Source organism: Carassius gibelio, chromosome B15 (assembly GCF_023724105.1).
Source record: "Carassius gibelio isolate Cgi1373 ecotype wild population from Czech Republic chromosome B15, carGib1.2-hapl.c, whole genome shotgun sequence".
Lineage (NCBI taxonomy): Eukaryota > Metazoa > Chordata > Actinopteri > Cypriniformes > Cyprinidae > Carassius > Carassius gibelio.
Genome location: NC_068410.1, coordinates 17,733,689 through 17,754,590, shown reverse-complemented (window position 1 = coordinate 17,754,590; position 20,902 = coordinate 17,733,689). Strand labels below are relative to the sequence as shown.

Here is a 20,902-nt window from a genome sequence, read left to right as displayed (position 1 = left end):
GATTCAGTCACAGAGAAGTTCGTGTTTTTCTACTTTATGACTTTTCTTACTTCATACACACAAAAAAAAGAGCAGAACTTTTACAAAATTTGATTTATTGACGATTTACAATTTTAATCATTAATGATTTTATCATTTCAAAATATAAAGTAAAAAGTAAAAAATGAATAATAAGCCTACAGGTGTTCCTCTGCTGCCATCTACTGGTTATAGTCATAATTTGATGCCCTTTTTTATTTTACAAAAGTGTCTGCCACAAAGTCTATTTTAGTCATCCATCTAAAAAAAAATTTATGTTTAAATTGTATCCTCTTTAGAGTTTTAAAGTGCTGTGAATAGTTGGGTGAAAAAATTAAAATTGCTTGAATTTATCTCTCAAAACGACACAGGAAGTTCCAAGCATTGTTCAAATAAGTAAGCTAGACATAGAAAAATGAAAGAAAAAAATAGAAAAATGAAAGAAAAAAATATTTATATATAAAGTCAGATAGTGATGAAAGAGGCGAGTTTTCATCTGTCACTTGAAAAATGTCAGGAAATCAGCACTCTGTATAGGGGTTGGAAGATCATTCCACCAGCCAGGAACGGTAAAAGAAAATGTTCTGGAAAGTGATATTGTGCCTCTTTGCAATGTACCATGAGGCATTGCTCGCTAGTGGATCTCAAGACTTCTGGAGTCAAATACATTAACCTTATTTTTATTATGTATTGTTTTAAAATGTAACAGTGACTTTTAGGGTGTTGTTCTAAGCTCAAATAATTGTACAGCAATATGCAAAGGTATGGCCAAGATACAACCTCATTCAATAACAATAATCATAAAGAGAAAAAAAAAAAAAAAAAAAAAATCTTATCAGCCAGCCCGTCAAGAATTTCATGACAGAACTTGCCATTTTCTAGTGTAAAGGTTGCAGACAAATTGTCAAAAATTGGCATTAGCAACACCTGCTAGGTTTGTATGTAATCTGCAATGTATTGAATGATTTGGATTTTTTAAGCTTTTGAATCTTACAATGAAGGAGACATTTGTGTCAGTTTATGAACTGTATTAAACCCCATTCCACTTGATGTGAACTCATGCCTGATGTCGAGTCATAATTACTCAATATGTAATGTTTAAGAAACTTTGCAACAGGGAAAAACTTATAAGGACCTATAAATTGCCACACTTGGTAACATTTTCAATTTCACCTTTTTTGTGTGCCCATCACCAAAGAAAGAAAGAAAGAGCATTACACTGGGACTGGGACGAAATAAAGCAAACAAGCAGAACATTCAAAATCCTATAAATCTGAGCTCATGAATTTAACCTATAAAGTCTTATTTTACAGACAAGAAAACCAAAGAACACTGGAAAATATTGACATTGTAATTGTATTTATTCAGTCTGACACAATCTACAAGCAATACAAGCGATCATAAAATCAAAATCGTTTCCTCAATTTATGAAATGTTTAATAAGTCAGTCTTCATAACACCTGTCTTTAATTTACTTTTTTAAATTTGCTTTTGGGGAGACTTCATAACTGCTAAAATTTTTTAAAGTCACTTAAAGACAGGTGTAAACTTAACTGAAAGAGACAGTATAACACACAATACAATTAGTTGTGTAACTTGTGTAATTGTTGTATTGTCAATTGTTCTAGAATTCTTCTGATTTCCTCTTATTGCTAGGTAAAAAAGATTCAACTAATTGTCAATTGGGTTTTGCTCAACTTCACGCTTAGCCCTCGGAGAACTGCATGAAGAGGAACTCTGATCTTTTTTCCCTGAAACTCGGCACAAAATTAATCTGCAGGATTTCAGAGAAGCCCTCAGACAAACTGGGTGCCACAAACTTTTTCCTACAGAGAACAAGAAAGACAGTCAGAATCCAAAAGACTTGTTTGAGTTAAACAAGAAAGATGGTGATTTCCCAGCAAAAATATCTGGTTTATCAGAAAAAGCTTGCTGCTGACTCACTTGTAGCTGTGCATCACCATGTCATTGACATGAACATGCTTGATGGCCGAAGGAATCATCTCACGAAACTAAAACCAACAAAAAACAAATCAGATCAATCCCTAACTGTGTATTCTGGTGTTAAAATTGGTTCAGAATACAGATTTTCCATGCAAGAAGTGTAGCAAAGTGTAACATTATACGGACTTAAATATTTATTGTACATATTGCACACTGTGAAATAACTACAGTGAAGACCCACATACCCTGTTGTTATGCTTTGCTTGTTCCAGACTCGCTGTGAAGTTGAAACACCTGCAGGGAACTCCAGCACTTTGACTGACATCTACATATCTGTGGAGAAAATCATTGATGGTGCTGTTTAATCAAAAAGACAAGGATACATTTTTTACTTTATTTTGGGAAATAGAGGTAGGCACCTTTTTCTAGACTCAGGGTCAGGGTTAGTGTTGTCCACTGCAACGCTTTGGCCTTCCTTTAGAGCGCGTTCACAAGCTGAAACACACTGCTGCCAGGAGCCAAGTGTGTCCTAGAGTTCATGTGCACAGACAATTAAACAAATCATTATACACATTTAAAATGTTTTTCTCCAATGCTTCTAAATATAATAATATCCTGCTCTTGGGGATCTACTTCTTGTGTCTAGGTTCTCGGTTGTAGTAGATAGCATAACTTACCCTGTTCACATACACGTAGCCCTGCGGAACGATGTGTGTCTGGAAGAACGTTGATTTGCCAGCTGCAAAAAAAAAAAAAAAAAGGGGGGATGTGTCATAAAAAAAGGCTGTCACCTAAAAGGTGAAAAAGAAAAAAACTGCTTACATCCAGGAAATCCCACTGCTACAATGACTTCTTGCTTGGTGGATGTGAGGGAGGCATCTGGAGGATCGTAAAGATGTCTTTCAGAATCCAATTTCCTCTGGACAAGGAGATAAAAAAAACATAAAAAGTCTTTTTTAAATGTTTTTGAAAGAAGGTTTACAAAGTCTGCATTTATTTAACAGTAAAACTAAAAATATTGTTCAATATTATTACATACAACTGTTTTCTAAATTAATATATTTTAAAATGGTAATTTAGTCCTGCGATGACAAAACTAAATTTTCAGCATCATTACTCCTGTCTCCAGTGTCAAGTGATTCTTCAGAAATCATTCTAATATGCTGATTTGCTGCTCAAGAAACATTTCTTGTAAATAAATCAAAATTGATAATAGTTGCTCTGCTATATTTTTGTGGAGACCTTTTTTTTTTTTTAGGATTCTCTGATGAATAGAAACTAAGATATAAATGTGTTATAATGTTTTAAATATATATCTCTATATTTTTTGTCTAAAATATAAATGTCTTAACTGTTAATTTTGATCAATTTAATGCAACTTCGCTGAATAAAAGTATTCATTTCTTTTAAAAAAGAAAACTTAAGGAAAGAAAATATAGAAAACATGTAAATAAAAAAAAAAGACCAGTTGTTTACAGGATCAAATTCTGGCAAGCTGAACTGAGCGGGTTTCCAGCCCAAGAAGTATTCCTCTGGTGTGTGAAACTGAAGACCAATGTTGATGGCAAACTGTAGAGAGAGGAGAAAAATATAAAGAAAAAAAGCAGATGAAAAATGTATGTATTTTGTCATAGGCCTGTAAAACTTTTCTTTTTTGTTATACCAAAATGGAGCAAGACAGCACTACCATGCCCCCTTGTGGTCAAAACAGAGTAAAGGTATTGCACACAATTTACATAAATATGTAGAATATACAAAACCGTGTAAAAAAAAATGCAAATAAAAAGTAATGTGTAAAGTGTAATGAAGACTGCAGTTAATCTGATTACCAGTCTGTCACTGCAGGAGAAGTCTTTCTTCTTTTTTCCTGGTGCCCAGTTAGCGGGACGTCCTGCTGCATCTGTACACAAGAGAAAACCTTGACTGAGCACAGAAATATGGCATGTTATGGGTCATTTTGCACCATGTGCTGTAAATTAAAAATAACAAAACAACATTAAGTCAAGATTTAGTGCCAATCAATAGATTATGAATCTTTGAAAAAATAAAATTATAAAAATAAAATAATTTTTAGCAACAATAATTTTACGTCAAATCTCAAATGTTTCAAGAATGCGGATCACAACCACTTGAGGGAGCTCACCTCCTACATAGAAGCTCTGTGACACATCTACAGCCACTCCTCCATTCGCCTGCAAAAACACAACAATGCCTTCACACACACAGGACACTTGAATCAAACCTGCCGCTTGCTGTATGTAATGTAAAACAAATCATACAACTCAATTACGCAATTCCTTTAAAATGCAATCCTACAAATAACCACAAGAGGGATTCACCTTCTCACACAGATGTTCCCACATCCCAATAACAGGCTTCCTGTATATACCAGGGGCTGTGGAAGCAAATACCTACAAATAATAATAATAATAATAATGCATTCACATTCATAAAGATAAAAGATTGAGAAATTTAATCAACACAAAATTACAACACCGTTTAAAAGATTGGGATCAGTATCATTTTTTTTTTTTTTTAAGAAATAATACTTGTGTTCAGCAAGAACGCATTAAATTAATCAAAAGAGACAGGAAAGACATTTGTAACAACAAAAAACATGGTTTTCATAAAAATGTATGCAGTTTTCAACACTGATTTTTTTGAGCAACATATAAGAATGATTTCCAAAGGATCATGTCATATTGAAGACTGGAGTAATGACCATTGAAAATCAGCTTTGAATCACAGAAATAAATTACAATTTAAAATATATTCAAACAGAAAACACTTATTTAACATTATAATAAATGCTTTAAAATCTTACCAGCACCAATTTTATAAACAGTACTGTATGTAAAATAGTCAACGTGTCGTTCACCTGGATGGGCAACTGCAGCGTCTGTAGAATATCCTCAACCTTTGACTTGAACACCTCCGGTCTGAGCTTGCCTCTAGAAATACCCATCTGATTGGTGAAAAACACCACCTAAAAAGAGACGAATACAACGATGAAGATGCTTGCGCTACTAACGCAAAAACAGCCATACCAGTATCAATCCTGCAAATTCAGTTCAACAAAAAGTAAAAGCAGATTAAAAAGCACCTTGTATCCTTTCTTCAAAAGACTGGCCAGTCTGGGCTGAATCTCTGGGAACAGAATCCTAAACAAAAGTAAAGAAAAGAAAAAAGAAAATCACACGAGACACAACAAAAAGCTGCAGTGTACCGCAAGTTCTTCAACAAGATTCACCTCCAGTCATCTGGACTTGTGGGAAATACTTTTCCAGACTTCGTAGTGATGATGCAGCCATCAATGTCAAACCCTGCAATCTGAATCAGAAATTAAAGCATCAAATATCATTGAAGCATAATGGCGTCACTGATGAAATACTACAAATATGCAGTTCCTGTAAGAACTGTCTTACTTTGGAGCTATCTGGAGCCCCTGCGGCAGTGAAGAGCAGAAGGCTGCCGATCTGTTGCCAGTGACTTTGAGAACAAGAGGAAGATGGAGCAGTGGCTTTGACTGATGGTGACTCCAGCTTCTCACACTCTTTCTGTGCATGTGCTTGGAACTGCTTAAGCTTTTCTTCAGCTGAGGCCTCATCATCTTCATCATCTTCATCACCACCACAGCCTCGTTTCGTGGGAGGGACATCATCCTCTGGGCTGTGAGGGCGTTTTGTCGCCTGAGAGTCAAGCAGTGTTATTTTAGTATTTGATATATGATTTTTTAGTATTTATTAACATTTTAAATTAAATTTGCATATTTTCAGGTTTCAGTTAAAGTTTTATTAATTTTGTCAAGTGCTTTTGTCATTTTTATTATTTAATACATATTTTTTATTTAGCTTTAATTAACATTTTTAAAAGTTTTATTTCACTAATTGTTAGCCTTCAACCTAAACATAGATTATATCCATTTGTTGCCAAGGCAATATTTCTAATGTAAAAGTTTTTCACCAATCACTTATATTGTTTAATTTCAATTAACTAAAAATAATTTGACAATGGTTAAAAAAAAAGGATAATTTTCTATTAATGAGTTTACAATTCATATGTTTATCTGTTTAGAAAATCCTACATTTATTTATTCTTCAGTACCGTTTATATCCAATGTTTTTCTTGCCTTCTACATAAACCATAGCTGTGTTGATCTCGTCAAAACACTGCTGTGTTCCTAAGCATAAAATCAATGATATTGTTATGAGCACTTCCAGAAAAAATAAATAACTGCAGTAACACATCCATACAACGACACCTAAAAAAAAATAGAAAAAAAAAATAAGTGTATACACGTGTGTGTGTGTGTGTATATATGAAGAGATGACTCTGTTTTGATTCAATTTCATAAATTATGTTTTTATAGTGTTTTCAGGTTTTTATGGTGTTTTATTGTATTAGTTTGCTGTATTTTTTATTTATTTTATTTATTTATTTGTAAAACTTTTTTTTGTTGCATAAAGTTTAACTATTATCATCAAACTCTGCTTAACTCGATGTCGTAGGGGAAAAATATTAATCCTGTGGCTTAAAAAGCATATTATCGTTTAATTCTGATAAATAGTATTTTTAGAAGAACAGCATTTAATTAAAATAAAAATCATTTGTAATTTTAAAGTGAATGCATTCTTGCAGAATTTTTTTTATTAATTATTAACCACAAAATAAAATTTTAAATATTTTCCCAAACAGTTCTATTAGTCGAGATCTTTATACCTTTTTAGGGGATTTAGAAAAATAATCGTGGATGCTCCTCTTGGGGCCGGACCCATCATTTGAGCTTTTCTGTCTGTCTCTGCTTTCATTTGCTGCTTTTCCTTTCTTCTGAGGAGAGGAGGACTTTTCATTTGGCTTTCCAACAAATTCGACTGTAAATGGGTGGGACTGATTGACCAGATACAGTGTGCAGCCAGCTGTCAAACATCCAGACTCGCCACGTCCCAAACACTGACCGTCCAGGGAACAAGGGTTGGGCCCGAGCTGCCGAACACATAGGATGGCTTGTACTCACTTATGCTTTTGTATATTTAAGTATTAGAAAATGCTTTTAAAACACTGGTATTAATAAGATTGACTATCTCAGTAAACCGTAACATACAATGTTGTTTTTACCTGTGTAACCAGAACTTCCTGTTTGGTATAGTTGGCCACAAGTTTGACTGTCAAGAAGAGAAGCACTCAGGTATTCCTTATGAACAGAAACAAACATACTATTTTTGTATTACTAGGATAGATGGGGTGTGATCTAAAAACTCACCTTGATGCCTTGAGCACTTCTTGTCTGTGATTTTGGTTTCAGGGCCTCGACCTAACATTAAAGCTCGACCATCTGCCAGTTCAACCCGAGCTCCGTTCACACTTACTAGTGTGCACTGCATCTCTATTCACAGACGACACCCGATGGACTTCAAGAGGACAAGGTACAGTAAGAAATAGAAGTTAGATTCAAAAAGCCTGACTAAATGCTAAGTTGCCTTTCTTTCTTTCGTACGTTTTCTAATGAGCTAACGTTAATTACGAATATGTAAGCAAATAACTGCAAGTCATTAGCTATCTACGTCAACTTAGTTTTAATACGCAAGTTACTTTAGTGTTTCTTTTCTAAAGATGAACTCATTCGGACTTTGAAAGCGGAGGGCTCAATCATTGTGTAGGCTCAAACTAGCTCTACAACCTGCGCAGTCTGCGTGTATCTACAGACGCCATCACAATTATATCTCAGTCAAACCACCATGATTTTACTTTAAAAACAAAATACAAAATCTAAACAGCGCTTACCAGTTGCCTAAAACGTTACGTTAACTTCTTGTGGCTCAGTTGTTGTACAGACTGTTCTGGTCCGACACGTGAATATCTCCGATGTGGAACAGCGACATCTATTGTTTGATTCCCATGTCGTCATTTGTTACTATGTTTACTGTAGTTTCTGACATACCACCCAACAAACATGAGACGTCTATACGACGTGCAGATCAAGTCTAAATTGGGTCGGTCGGTCTGGACCATATCTGGACGTCCACTCGACGTGCAAATCCGGTTCATATCTGGACGTTGAACTACGACTGTAATCTGCTGTTTAGATTTTGTATTTTGTATTTATTTTAATTTCAATCTGTTGGGTAATTCACAACTTTGTTTATGTGTGTGTGTGTGTTTGTTTGTTTTGTTTCTGTTTGTTTGTGTGTGTGTGTGCGCACAGCTACAGCTTAATGTCTTCACGACTCATAATTTGTGTTCATAATTTGCTGATGTCTTGGCTTCTGGTGCTAAAACTAAATCGGATAAATCCCAAGCCTATGCTGGCACACATACTTGAGGGTATGTCAAAAGTAGAGTTGGTCCCCTCACAATTTGGTCCTGTACCTTGTGGCAGTCCACTGTCTTACCAATGTCCCCCTATAGCTGCAGGTGTTCCTGATGTTAATTTTCCCCCACTACCTGTGCTTGGTTATGAGTTTAGCTGTAATTTAAAATTTGTGCCCACACACCATCAAGCACTTCATCTGGAGTCTATAAAGGTTACCCATAGCTCAGCTTGCCAGATTGAAGAGGCCACAAGACTACAGTCAAAATGCACTGCTTGGGGACAGATTCGGAAATCAAGGGTTACTGCAAGCAGGTTCCGGGAGGTTTGTCATGTGGTTGGGGATTCAGCTAGTCAGTCATTGGCCACAAGAATCATTAAGGGCACAAGGCAGACAAGTGCTATGAAACGTGGCCTTGAACTTGAGCCAGATATTTTGAGAAAATATTCTGAGACAGCCAGTGTTAGTGTCCTACCATGTGGCTTTATTATCAACCCAGAAGTACCACATCTGGGAGCTAGTCCAGACAGACGAGTCCACGATCCATCTGAAAAATTCCAGTTTGGACTAGTGGAGGTAAAAAGCACCTCTGCTGACAATATTGCTCAGGTTCCGTTTGTGAAAATTCAGAGAGGAATAGCCAAACTTAAAGAGACCCATAAATACTACTGGCAGGTACAAGGTCAGCTTGCAGTTACTGGTCTTCATTGGTGTGACTTTGTGACTGACACGAAATCAGATTGCACAATACAGAGGATCTGGCGAGATGATGCGTTCATAGCATCAATGAAAGACAAGCTAGACATGTACTATTATAACGTCTTTTCTTATGTGTATATACTCTATGTAGTTGAGTAGTATGTAGCATATTTTGTAGTGTAGATCTTTTGTAACATATTAGAGAAATCACAAATTATACTGTAACATTAAATATACAGTGCTTGCTCTTAATTAGATGTAAATATGTACATACCAAGCTGAACACATTTTGTATTCAATATTCTGTAACGTATATGATATGCATACACATTTACTGGTTGTATATATTTATTTAATACAATGTGTGAAATAACAATGAACACCAGAGCAGAGTTGACAATTTTTTTTCATGAATTATTATAAAAAGACTTCATTATCAGCTATTTCATTGTGTCTGTCCAATTAATTAATATAAATAGTTTCAATATACACAAATTAACTTTTACTTTACAATAAAAAAGTAAAAGCACATTTAATGATGGTAAGTATTAAAGGTATGCATTGCAACTAACTGAAAAAACTAAAAAAAAAAAAAAACAACTGTCACAAGTTAACACTACTATTATATTAATCGGTCATTCTAATAAAATCTAACATGCTAATACACAATCACTGTTTAAGAAACATTGGTCCCTGATAATTAACCATAAAACAGCTATTATGCCAGATCTGATTAACACTTCCTGACAATGTCAGCGGCACAACAGAATCCCAGATGTGGTTTTCCTTGACCCTTCGAATCACCCTTTGCACCAGAATTCGGAGGCGGAATTCATTGCAGACAATGCTACTGTGTACAGACAGACTTGAGAGAATGAGAACTATATTTATAGAAACAGTGCCCACTTTTATGTTTACGTTGTGCTTAGGCTTTTTGACATTAGATGCATTATATAAGTTACTTTGGAATAATTCAGCACATCTTAGAAGATTCAAAAATATGACTTGGAGTCTGAAAAATATGGTATAAAATATTTTGTGGACCCATTTGCTTTGGTCCTGAACCCCAGATCGAAAACCCTTGCATTGTAGTATATAGTGTTTTTATTATTATTATTATTATTATTATTATTATTATTATTATAGTGCATGCAGATAATATTTAGGCGCACAAACACTTGACTATTACATGAATTAAGAATACCATATTTAAGAATTTTATGCTAATTGCAGTTTAAATAAAAGTGAAAAAGCTTAAAAAGTGAAGCTCCAACAGGTGAACATAATGTGTGGACCCAACTAAACTAAATTGTTTGTTGTTATTTGTTATCCACTGTATAATGAGTGAAATGTATTTTATTTTTATGTTTTTTGTGTTTGTGTGTGTGTGTGAACACACTGTTTCTTTAAGTTTATTTACAAGTAGAAAGATAAATTGCATGGAAATAAACATGAGATTTAATTGAATGCAGCCTTGTCGGGTAGAAGTAACTGAGAGGCCAGGAAGGAGTTAGGAAGGCTCAGTACAACAGGGTAATTTTCCAGTTGCTCAAATTTATTAGAGACATGCCGCCAATCAGTGATGATTAAGAGTGATATTTCAAAAAGAAACAAAAACAAAGAAAGTAACAAAAATACAACAAAACAAGCACTGAAACTACAAAACACAAAAGAATATGCTGTCAACAGCAAAACCTACAACTCAACCACTTGCAGGGGTACGTCTTTCAGTTCATACACATCTCACAGCAGACATGCACTTCAAGTCAAACTGTTTCTGCTTTCACACAGCTCTTGATAATCATAGTCCACGGGACATAAACCCTACACATTTTATCAATGAACACTTTAAACACATTGCTTCCTTCCCCATAGCCACAACACAGTCAGATATTAAGTGGGCGCTTTGGTGATGACGTCCTCCCGATCGTCATCACAAGCCTAAGAGTGTTTATTTTGTCCAGAAATCTGAACTCAATTTTAACCTCCTAGAGACGTCCTGTGTAAGTCGATATTGGACGTACAAAAGACGTCGAAAAAAGACATTATAAAAACTTTCATTCTGGTTCTTTGGGGGACGTCATTTCAACGTCCGACAAAGACGTCGAAAAGACGTCGAAAAAAGACGTCATAAAAACTTTAATTCTGGCTCTTCGGGGGATCTCATTCCAACGTCCGACAAAGACGTCGAAAAGACGTCGAAAAAAGAAGTCATAAAAACTTTCATTCTGGCTCTTTGGGGGACGTCATTTCAACGTCCGACAAAGACGTCGAAAAAAGACGTCATAAAAACTTTAATTCTGGCTCTTCAGGGGATGTCATTCCAACGTCCGACAAAGACGTCGAAAAGACGTTGAAAAAAGACTTCATAAAAACTTTCATTCTGGCTCTTCAGGGGACGTCATTTCAATGTCCGACAAAGTACTTTTGCTCAGTGGGCACGTTATTAATGTACTACTATACAACTGTGATCTTAATAATGTCTACCAGCGGGAAACTATATAGATAGATAGATGGATGGATGGAGGGAGGGAGGGAGGGATAAGCAAACTATTTTGAACAGTTTCAATGTTGAAAAGGGCTTTTAAACCTTTGTGTAGTCCCTGAAAATCAGTACAAAGAAAGAAATGTATGTCAGAAGAAATGCATGTCTATTCAGTTTATATATATATATTAAAATTTTTTGTTAAATGACAAATCTCCAATTTACATAAGTATTATCATGCAATAGGATATCCTGCTAATAATTATGTCTTCTCTTGGTAAACATAGTTTATTTACTCTGCATAATTATGTCTTGGTAAACATAGTTTATTTACTCTGCATAATGCAGTACCAACTGCCATATGTTTTTTGTCTCAAAGCTATGCAGCCCCGCACATGACATCCAGATGAAGAAAAAATGGATATAGTGGCCATGAATCTATATTATTTTCATAACTTCATTGCAACATTTTATTTATTCACTCCATTGTTATAGTTAAATCATTGCCAATTTGTACGAATTTGTTCCTCTGACTAGACAGATGCGTAGTTTAAAGGGGCACTAAGTAGGAATTACTCCCATCTAGTGGTGAAATTGTATTTTGCATTCAAACTAATTTTGCTCTCCAGCGCCTCGCTTTTTCAAATGCGCGTTGCATCTACGGTAGGCGATATGTACCAAAAAGCTTTGACGGGATGTCTTCTAATAGCACTTCGTCGAGTTTTCCTTCAGGTGAACAGGTGTGTTATTTCAAACAAACAGCAACATGACCATAAACAAACGAATGTTACAGTATGAATTACTGACTGTGGAAAACATGAAATATTGTAATTAATAGTTATGTCTTCTTTATTCGTTATATTTTCTGAATAATGTGCATTGTTAGATATAAAAAAAAATTGTAGTATAGATTGTAACACTGACTTACCTGTCGAGAAGAAAACTGGCCACTTCAGCGTCTCTTTTGATATCTTTATCCAGCATTAGCTCTATTCACCTAGAAAAAGCTTCCCCGACATTAACTCTTGTTTTCTGTAATCTACAGTCACGTTTCCTTTTACGTTCTATTTTTGACTGTTTTGGCGACGATGTTTTCTTCTCCTGTGGCGCAGCATATGTATGGTCCATAATAAGAATGCAATCCAGACTTTTAAACTTGCCGGTGCAGTTTCAAGCGCCTCTCACTGCTCTGCACCTGCGTTTCTGGCTCTGACCGAAAACGCGCTGTGGAAACGCGTTGGCTTAGTACTTTTTGTCCCTCTCTGCTATTATAGTTTTGCAAGATGGCGGATCTACATGGAAGCCTCCGTCGACCTACCCGTCCCATGTATATAAAGATAATAAATTCTTCATTTACGAGGATTAGTTTAAACATTGGCATAGGTATTTGTACACCATTGAGGGCATATTTATGAATAAAAATATTGATTTTAGATAATAAAATACCTAAAAAGTTACTTATTGTCCCTTTAATGCTAAAATAGTCTTTGTCTATCACACAATATGTTTTCTGTGAAATAATACTAGACAAACTAGCGCTACTGCTGACTACTTCTGACTGGTTCTCACTATTGACAGCTGACTGTACTTGTACTTGACAGATTGACAGCACTATTGACTCTTCTAGACTCTAAACCAAGGCAAAAGTTATGCATTGTATTCTAGCCTTTACCTAAAATGAGTCATGGTCATGAAACACAATTAGTCATAGCAACAAATTCTTAACTTGCAGCCACAATATTTCCTTCCCAACACCTTTGTTTTTTACAGATAATTATTACTGGATATTATAGTCAGAAATGTTTACCTCAAATAGTCTGCATTGAAAAGAGATTTAAACAGCTTAATAAAATGTCAACCTGTAGAGGGAGGGGTCAGAGGTGGTTCCTGGAAGAACAAAAAAAATGAAAAGGTTTATTTATGGGTGTGTTTGTTGGGTGTGCTATTAAATATTTGAGCTTTTGCCATAACGACAAACACATTCTCACAGTTGTTACACATTAGATAAGCGAGAAAGTCATCTGAATGGTTTTGTATCTCCATATGAAGGTAAGTGTATAATGAATGCTCTGTTTAGAATAAAGTATGAAAAAATTATGAGACACCAAGTTTCAATTGTGCGATATGAAGTTGCAATTGTTACAAATGTAGCCATAAATGGGAAATTGTGAAACATTTTTAAATTGTGATTTGAATCGTTTCAGATTTTTGTATAATATGTCAAGGGGGGGGGGGGGTGAAGTTGTTTACACTGTTAAAGAGTTGGATTCCCATGCTAAACATGGACAAAGTTTCAAAAATTAAGTTGTACGTTTGAAGGACAAATTTTGTTCCAAAAATACCTCTTCCCGTTTCTCACAAGTTTCGGAAAGTTTTTTTCGAGTATGGCTCTGTGTGACGTTAGATGGAGCGGAATTTCCTTATATGGGTCCTAAGGGCACTTCTGCCGGAAGAGCGCGCGCTCCCGTATAGCAGAGCACTGAGAGAAGAGACATTCACTGATCAGAGCGAGAGCAAAATGTCACAAAAGAAGTGTGTTTTTGGTTGCCAGGGCAAGACAACCCTGCACAGATTACCAAAAAAAAAAAAAAAAAACAGCATTAAGGGACCAGTGGATGGAGTTTATTCTTACAGAGCATCAACGGAGTTGTGCAAGTGTTTTTGTTTGTTCCCTGCATTTCGAAGATGCTTGTTTTACAAACAAGGCCTAGTTTGACGCCGGATTTGCATATAGTTTATTTCTTAAGGATAATGCAGTCCCAACGAAAAAGGGTCACGATCGTGTGTTGGAACCGCAGGCGATAGGTAAAACTGCTTAAAATATCTCTGTGTTGTTAACTTAGCTATCAGCGCGTAAGCACATCAAGTAAACAACATACGATGTTGTCATCAAACTGCACTTTCCACATGTACACCTTAAAAAAAAAAAAAAAAAAAAAAAAAAGATGACATAAAGTGGAACTTAGTCATTTTCCAAAACCGCTAAGCAAATATATAGAGTTTCAATACATATCACATAGAGAGGTGGTTGCTGCTGCTGCTCTTGTTAAATTTCAGCCTCTGGATCTGATTCTGGATCATAAATATACGCTGAATCTGACTGTTAGCCATGGTTTGTTTTGGATGATGTTTTTCCTCACGGTAATGTCACAGCTTCCAGACGCTCTCAACGCAAAAGCTTAATCGCGTTCGTGATTCTTTAGCTCCGCCCACACGTCACGCCTCCAGGCGCTCATGTTTTTCCGGGAAAAAACAGTACAGACTATCTTTCTCTTATAAATATAATAAAACTAAACACTTTTTGGAGTCATGAAGGATGCAGTACTACTCTATAGGTACTCAAGATTAACAGGAGATTGAGTGAAAACGAGCATTTCACCCCCCCCCCCCCCCCCCTTTAAGAAATGTAATTCACAAAATTTATTATTTATATATGTATGCTTTTAACTTGATTTTTTTTCTCCCTTTGTCTGTCTTTGTGTGGGACTGAAAACCAGTCGGTATCCATTTACTTCATAAGCTCTGGCTGAACAAACCCAGTGCTCTTACCCTGGAAAACTCACTGTACATTGAGAGTGATTGTTTTGAACTGACTTGCTAAACAGAGCTAATTCATTATGGCACGTGAACAAGACTACTACAATATCATGTATGGCCTGCAGGAGCTTGATTTTGAAGGGAAAGTAGTGCCCAGTGATCTTGTACTAATAGGTGAACATGCCTTTCCACTTGCCATGAATCCAAGAGGTCAGGTGCTAATGGCCGCATCTCATTACGGTCAGGGACGTGTGGTGGTGTTGGGACATGAGCAATACCTAACAAGCTTCCCTGGCCTGATAGAGAATGCCCTAATGTGGCTCATGCCATGTACCGGTGATGCTGGCGTTGTAGGGATTCAGAAGAGTTTACGTTCACTAGCTGAAAACTTGAACTACTGCCCTATCAAGACAGAGCTAGGAGACTTTCAGAATGGATTAGCTATATATATCACAGATGCTTACAGTGTCGAGAGCTGTGCAAAGGATCTGATCGCTTTCATCAAAGCTGGGGGTGGCTTGATCATTGCCGGCCAGGCCTGGAGTTGGGCTGAAGCCCACCCAGAAGAAAACACTTTAAGGAACTTCCCAGGAAACAAAGTGTGCAGTGTTGCAGGAATTTACTTCTCGGAACACCAAGGAGAAGTTGGCATCTTTCCTGTTCCAGGAAGCATCCCTTCCAGTTGGCTTTCTGTATCGTAAGTTCAACAGACATTCTTATTTTTTTACCCATTCTGTAAGAAAACAAACATTTCATAAGCTGTTTCCAATTGTTTCTTTTCAGGATAGGCAAGGACTTTAAAGATGACCTACAGTTCCTGCTAGAAGGTGTGTCTGAGTTTGATGTCCAAGGTGGGGCTATATCATCTGAGGTGATGGTGCACGGACCATTAGCATTTCCTATCGCAGTTACTCCAGCTGGAAAAGCATTCATTGCTGGTGCCTATTATGGGCAAGGTCGTGTAATCCTGCTTTCACATGAAGGCTTCATGGGACGGGAATCTCTGTCCACTTTCCTGATCAACGCTATCAAGTGGCTGGACGAGGGTCGCAAGGGTGCTATTGGGATTCTACCCAACCTAAAGGGAGCCCACACAGTACTGAGCAAATCTGGTTTAGATTGCCAGTTAACTGGTTTTAAAGAAGATCTAAGTGTTTATGTTTGCACTTCATACAGTGATACCCAGTGTGCAGAGATTCAAGAATTTGTGGCTGAAGGCGGTGGTCTTATGATTGGGGGTCATGCCTGGTATTGGGCCCAGACCCACTGCGGCTGCAATGTGATGACTGATTATCCAGGAAATCACATTCTTAATAAGATGGGATTGTGTCTCTTGGGCAGCACCTTGGGTGGAGGGTTATACAAAGCCCCAGAAATTGAGCATAGTTGTAAAGAGGGGTACCACTTTCGTAGCATGCTGCATCGGTTTGCTGAACATGTAAGCCTGGGGAAAGAACTGACTAGTCATGAACAGAGCTGCTTAAAACAGCTGGGCAATGACTGTGCCAGTTACCTTCGCATGCAATCTCATGACAGTACTGCCTATACTTCAGTGGTAGGTCTTCTTAGTGACATAGTGAAGGAGGTAGGTGTTCCACAAGTGTGTAGTAACTGCCCTGTTCAAAGTGCAAAGGACCATCTGATGCTCCGTGTTGGGACTGAGATTTACAAGGTGTCACCTGATCCTGATGCCCTTCTTCCATACATCATTAAGGACAGACCTAACTTGCCAACTGTGTCTAATGCAAGAGTTCAGATCACTGCCAACACTGGAGGTACGAACGTTTTCCCCCTAAATAATATTCCTGGTTTAAGTTTCAAAATACTTGAACACTTTAAAATAAGAATAAAAATTACTTGTTTCAGCTTGTGAAGAATGGATAAGCACAGGTTTATATCTTTCTCCTGGAATGAAGACGTACATAGCAATACCTCCAGAGATTGTTGGGAAAAAATGGCAGGTGATAAATCAAGTCTACACATGTATCCAATCAAGGAATAGTTGCTGCATATAGTATACTTGCCATGATAGATACAACTTTATTTCTCATAGTTTTGGAGAGCATGTTATTAACATGAGGGGATAACATTTTATGCAGGTGCAGCTTGGTTGCCAAACAGATAATATTGGTGGAGCAGACGTTCTGAAACGGGCTCCTGTGGTCCATGAGCGATTCCCTTTGGACACAGAGATGGTTCAAGTCTGCAATCTATGGGGAGGGCTCATCTACCTAATAGCACCTCCTCAAAGCGAAGTGGATGGGGTGGAAATTGTCGTGCAGGTGTCAGTACAGGCTCCATATTTCAAGTCTGGTAATAATTTTGAATGAGCATCACAGTGAGGTTTCTATTCAGAACATTTAATATTGTTTTGTAAAATTTTTCAATGCTTACTTGTTTCCTCCTTTAGGAGTGACCAGTGTAGCTGACTGGGTGGACGGGATCCGTCAAGCACCTGCCCCCTGGGCAGAGCTTGAGTTTGAGAACATCATCATGACATTAGAATCAGAATATATAAGGAATCTGGACTGCCCTGATGAGGTGGCTAAACTTTGGGACAGCATAATGAGAAGCATCGCTGACCTTGCAGCAAGGCCTCCCAAGTTTCCCCGCAAGGAGCGGTTTGTTGCAGATGTTCAGATCTCTCATGGTTGGTGGTATTATTAAATCCTCTCAGAATCTTTGTTAGAATAAAGAAGCATCACTACTACAACGGAATCATGCTATTAATATGAATTACACTCACACTGTCTTGATGATAACACTGTTCCCCCTTTTCCCCTTGCAGGTTTCATGCATGCTGGATATCCTATCATGATGCACTCCACCTCTGCCCCAGCTCTAGTAAATGTGCAGCAAGCCTATAAAAGTGGTATTTGGGGATCCATTCACGAGCTGGGTCATAACCAACAGCGTGGAGTTTGGGAGTTCCCTCCACACACCACCGAGTGCACTTGCAACCTTTGGTCTGTGTATGTGCATGAGGAAGTGCTGGGTTTAAATAGGTCAAATGCTCATCCAGCCATGACTCTAGAAAACCGCCAGGCTCGTACCAAGATGTATTGCAGTGGCGGTAAAGATTTAAAAAGTTGGACTATGTGGACAGCACTCGAGACATACATGCAGGTGCGAACAGACTGCTAAAATTTTAATATTTATGTAATTATTATGAAAAAGAAATAATGTAAATATAAAATATTTATACCTTGGTTTTTTTTTTCAGCTACAGGAAAAATTTGGCTGGGATGCTTTCAAGAAAGTTTTTACTGCCTACCATGATATGAAAGGAGTGCCAAAAGACAATGCAGGCAAGATGAATCTATATGCTGAGACCTTCTCCAAGGTGGTCAGCCTGAATCTTTGCCCTTTCTTTAAAGCGTGGGGTTGGCCCATCGAGCCCAGCACACAAGAAAAGATCTCTCATCTCCCTGAATGGAATGACCATCCTATGGTCCAGTATGCATAGGAACATCTCAGACAGTGTTAAAAATGTACAGTGCCAATTTTAATCTAATGGGTTAGATTAAGTATAAAAATGATAAATGCTTACTTGGAATGTCACAGAAGTTAACCTTTCTTATAAGTACATAGATGGGCAATTGATTCATGTCAGTTTAAGTTATGGAATATTCAGAGCACTTGATATTAATTAAAGGTGGCAGTAGGCTAATGGGCTAAGGTTAAACAGAATCACACATTATACTTTTCATAAATACTGAAAACTGCGTGAACTGCAATAAACAGTATGGCATGGTGTATTTCCTTTCCTTTTTTCTATCAAAGAGAATAAATCATATATAATATTTTAGATTATATTATTTTATGAATGGTGCATAATGTTTATGTGATTTGAAAATACAGAATAAAGCCCTGTTGCAAATGCTCAAGAGACTTGATAAATTCATGCGAGCCTAAGATATGCATTGCCCACTGAATAGCTCATTCACTGGTGCATCAGAAAATTGCTGAAGTAAGTCGATCGTCTCATCTAATGTGCATTCTACAACAAAATTACTGTGTTTAGGGCAGTTGCAGCACAACTTAGGATGGGGCAGCCATTTTGAATGATGCAGCAGTGAGCGTTCCATATGTACTCTGGGATGTTGACACTTTTGACAATGTTCTTTATGATCCAGTTGTTAGAGGAAGAAATTGCACCAACCAGTACATAAATCTGATGACAATTGGAATTGAACAAGCTGGTCAGTTTAAACTCATGTTTGTTCCAAGTGTTCCGATTCAGCGTTCGCATTGGTCAGGGTAAAGGTGGCATTATGACTTGGAACTAAAAGAGACTGAAAATCATTCATTTCTGAGGTGATTTAATGGTATTTTTTACTTCAGGAAAACTCATTTTTAAATCTAAATGATCCCTAAGTCTCCACAGTACTAGCTTCTAACTTTGGTGATAAATGTAATAATGCTCAGATCTGATCTATCAGAAATTATGACCTCAATCTCTAAAAATGTATCAGCAGGAGTAAAGGAATTAGCTGTTTAACTGCATGATGTCCATTGGAGTTCAAGTGTCCCAGTCAAATCCTGAGTTTGTGTAGTCTTCATTCAGAGCCTGATTTTGTCCCAGATAGATGTTTGGGTTCTGCTGCGACAGTTTACCAATCTTACATTTTACTGGACCATGAGGGATTCACCAACTAGCAAAACATCATAATCAGCAAATCAACTACTGTACATACAAATCTAAAAGTTAACCCTTTATTTCTAATTATTTTTTTTGCTGATGTTTTTAAACTCCAGTGAATGTCTCTCTGGGTAATATTCCATTGGATTATTATAATTTTATTTTATTGTATTTCATTCCACTATTGTATTTTATTTTAAAATCGGTTTCTGGCAAAAAAAAATAAAAATAAAAAAATTGTGACAAGCTGTCAGTGTATTTTGCCATTAAACACCCTTTTATCAGTTTTCAGCCAAAATCAATACAGAAAGTAAAAAGACTATATATATATATATATATATATATATATATATATATATATATATATATATATATATATAGCTTTCTAAATCAAATTTGAAAAAGCCTTTTATGGAAAACAAAACGAAGAATTTAGGTTCAAAAGCAGAAATATAATTATAATTATATAATATATTCTATTTTTTTATTTTTTTTCATAAGCATGTAATTATTGTTTTGTTAAAGTAAGAATCCAACTGGATTTTCAAAAAGCAACAATCCACACAGAAAGCACTATACATTAATAGATATAACTCACCTGTGGCTCTATAAACCAGCGTGTCTCTCTGGAAATCTGGAACTTTCTTAGAAGAACTTAAAAATTAAGAAATTAGCCACCACATGTCCATCTGCAGGGCCTAGGAACACGCCAATAAGGAAACGCACAATAGAAACTTCCATAATGCAACAGACTAAATACAGCTGAATATAGATGTATAATATCACAGCTCTCCTGTAGCACTCCTCTCTGTTTTTACTCCCCGTGTCTGAGAGCATTACAGATCACATGCTAGATCTAAATCTAGCAACATTTGGAGTAGTTGATAACATAATTAAATTTAGTTGCACATTAACTTACGTTAGTTATGTTTCATTTTTCCAGAAAAGGTTGTGTGAGTGTCAGGGTGTTTGTTACCCATGACTCAATAGTGACCTCATGGGAACACACTGGTGTCTGACCTTCACGTAACCTGAGAAAGGCTCTGATTAACAGAAAAAAACTGGTGCCCTCCATTTTATGCTTACTGTTTGAATTCCTGATCACACACCAAAGGTAAATCAAAGACAACTGCTTTATTTTTAATAGTGAACACGTTTCATGTCTAGCTAAAGATATCAGAATGGATAAGGTAAACAAATCTGGCACACTAATATCCCCCTGGACTAAAGATTCTTTTAAGAATTAGTAATAATAAAGCTGATAAAGTT

At 36.6% G+C, this 20,902-nt stretch overlaps 2 protein-coding genes across 2 annotated transcripts; one reads left to right on the top strand and one right to left on the bottom strand.

Annotated features, from left to right (window-relative positions):
- Positions 1–1,360: 1,360 nt before the first annotated feature.
- pnkp (polynucleotide kinase 3'-phosphatase) lies at positions 1,361–7,369 on the bottom strand. The gene is made up of 17 exons (XM_052576068.1): positions 7,223–7,369; positions 7,078–7,124; positions 6,682–6,945; positions 5,388–5,651; positions 5,213–5,292; positions 5,066–5,123; positions 4,841–4,948; positions 4,302–4,373; positions 4,106–4,154; positions 3,792–3,862; positions 3,439–3,531; positions 2,785–2,881; positions 2,640–2,701; positions 2,382–2,491; positions 2,208–2,295; positions 1,963–2,030; positions 1,361–1,844 (listed from the first exon to the last, which is right to left on the bottom strand). Exons 1-17 carry the CDS (start codon positions 7,341–7,343, stop codon positions 1,724–1,726), a joined length of 1,773 nt encoding a protein of 590 aa, XP_052432028.1. The 5' UTR covers positions 7,344–7,369; the 3' UTR covers positions 1,361–1,723.
- On the top strand, positions 7,261–18,799 carry zgc:162193 (TRPM8 channel-associated factor homolog). Its single transcript, XM_052576067.1, has 8 exons — positions 7,261–7,385; positions 14,952–15,688; positions 15,775–16,766; positions 16,858–16,952; positions 17,091–17,304; positions 17,402–17,641; positions 17,780–18,117; positions 18,215–18,799. Exons 2-8 carry the CDS (start codon positions 15,072–15,074, stop codon positions 18,455–18,457), a joined length of 2,739 nt encoding a protein of 912 aa, XP_052432027.1. The 5' UTR covers positions 7,261–7,385; positions 14,952–15,071; the 3' UTR covers positions 18,458–18,799.
- Positions 18,800–20,902: the final 2,103 nt, after the last annotated feature.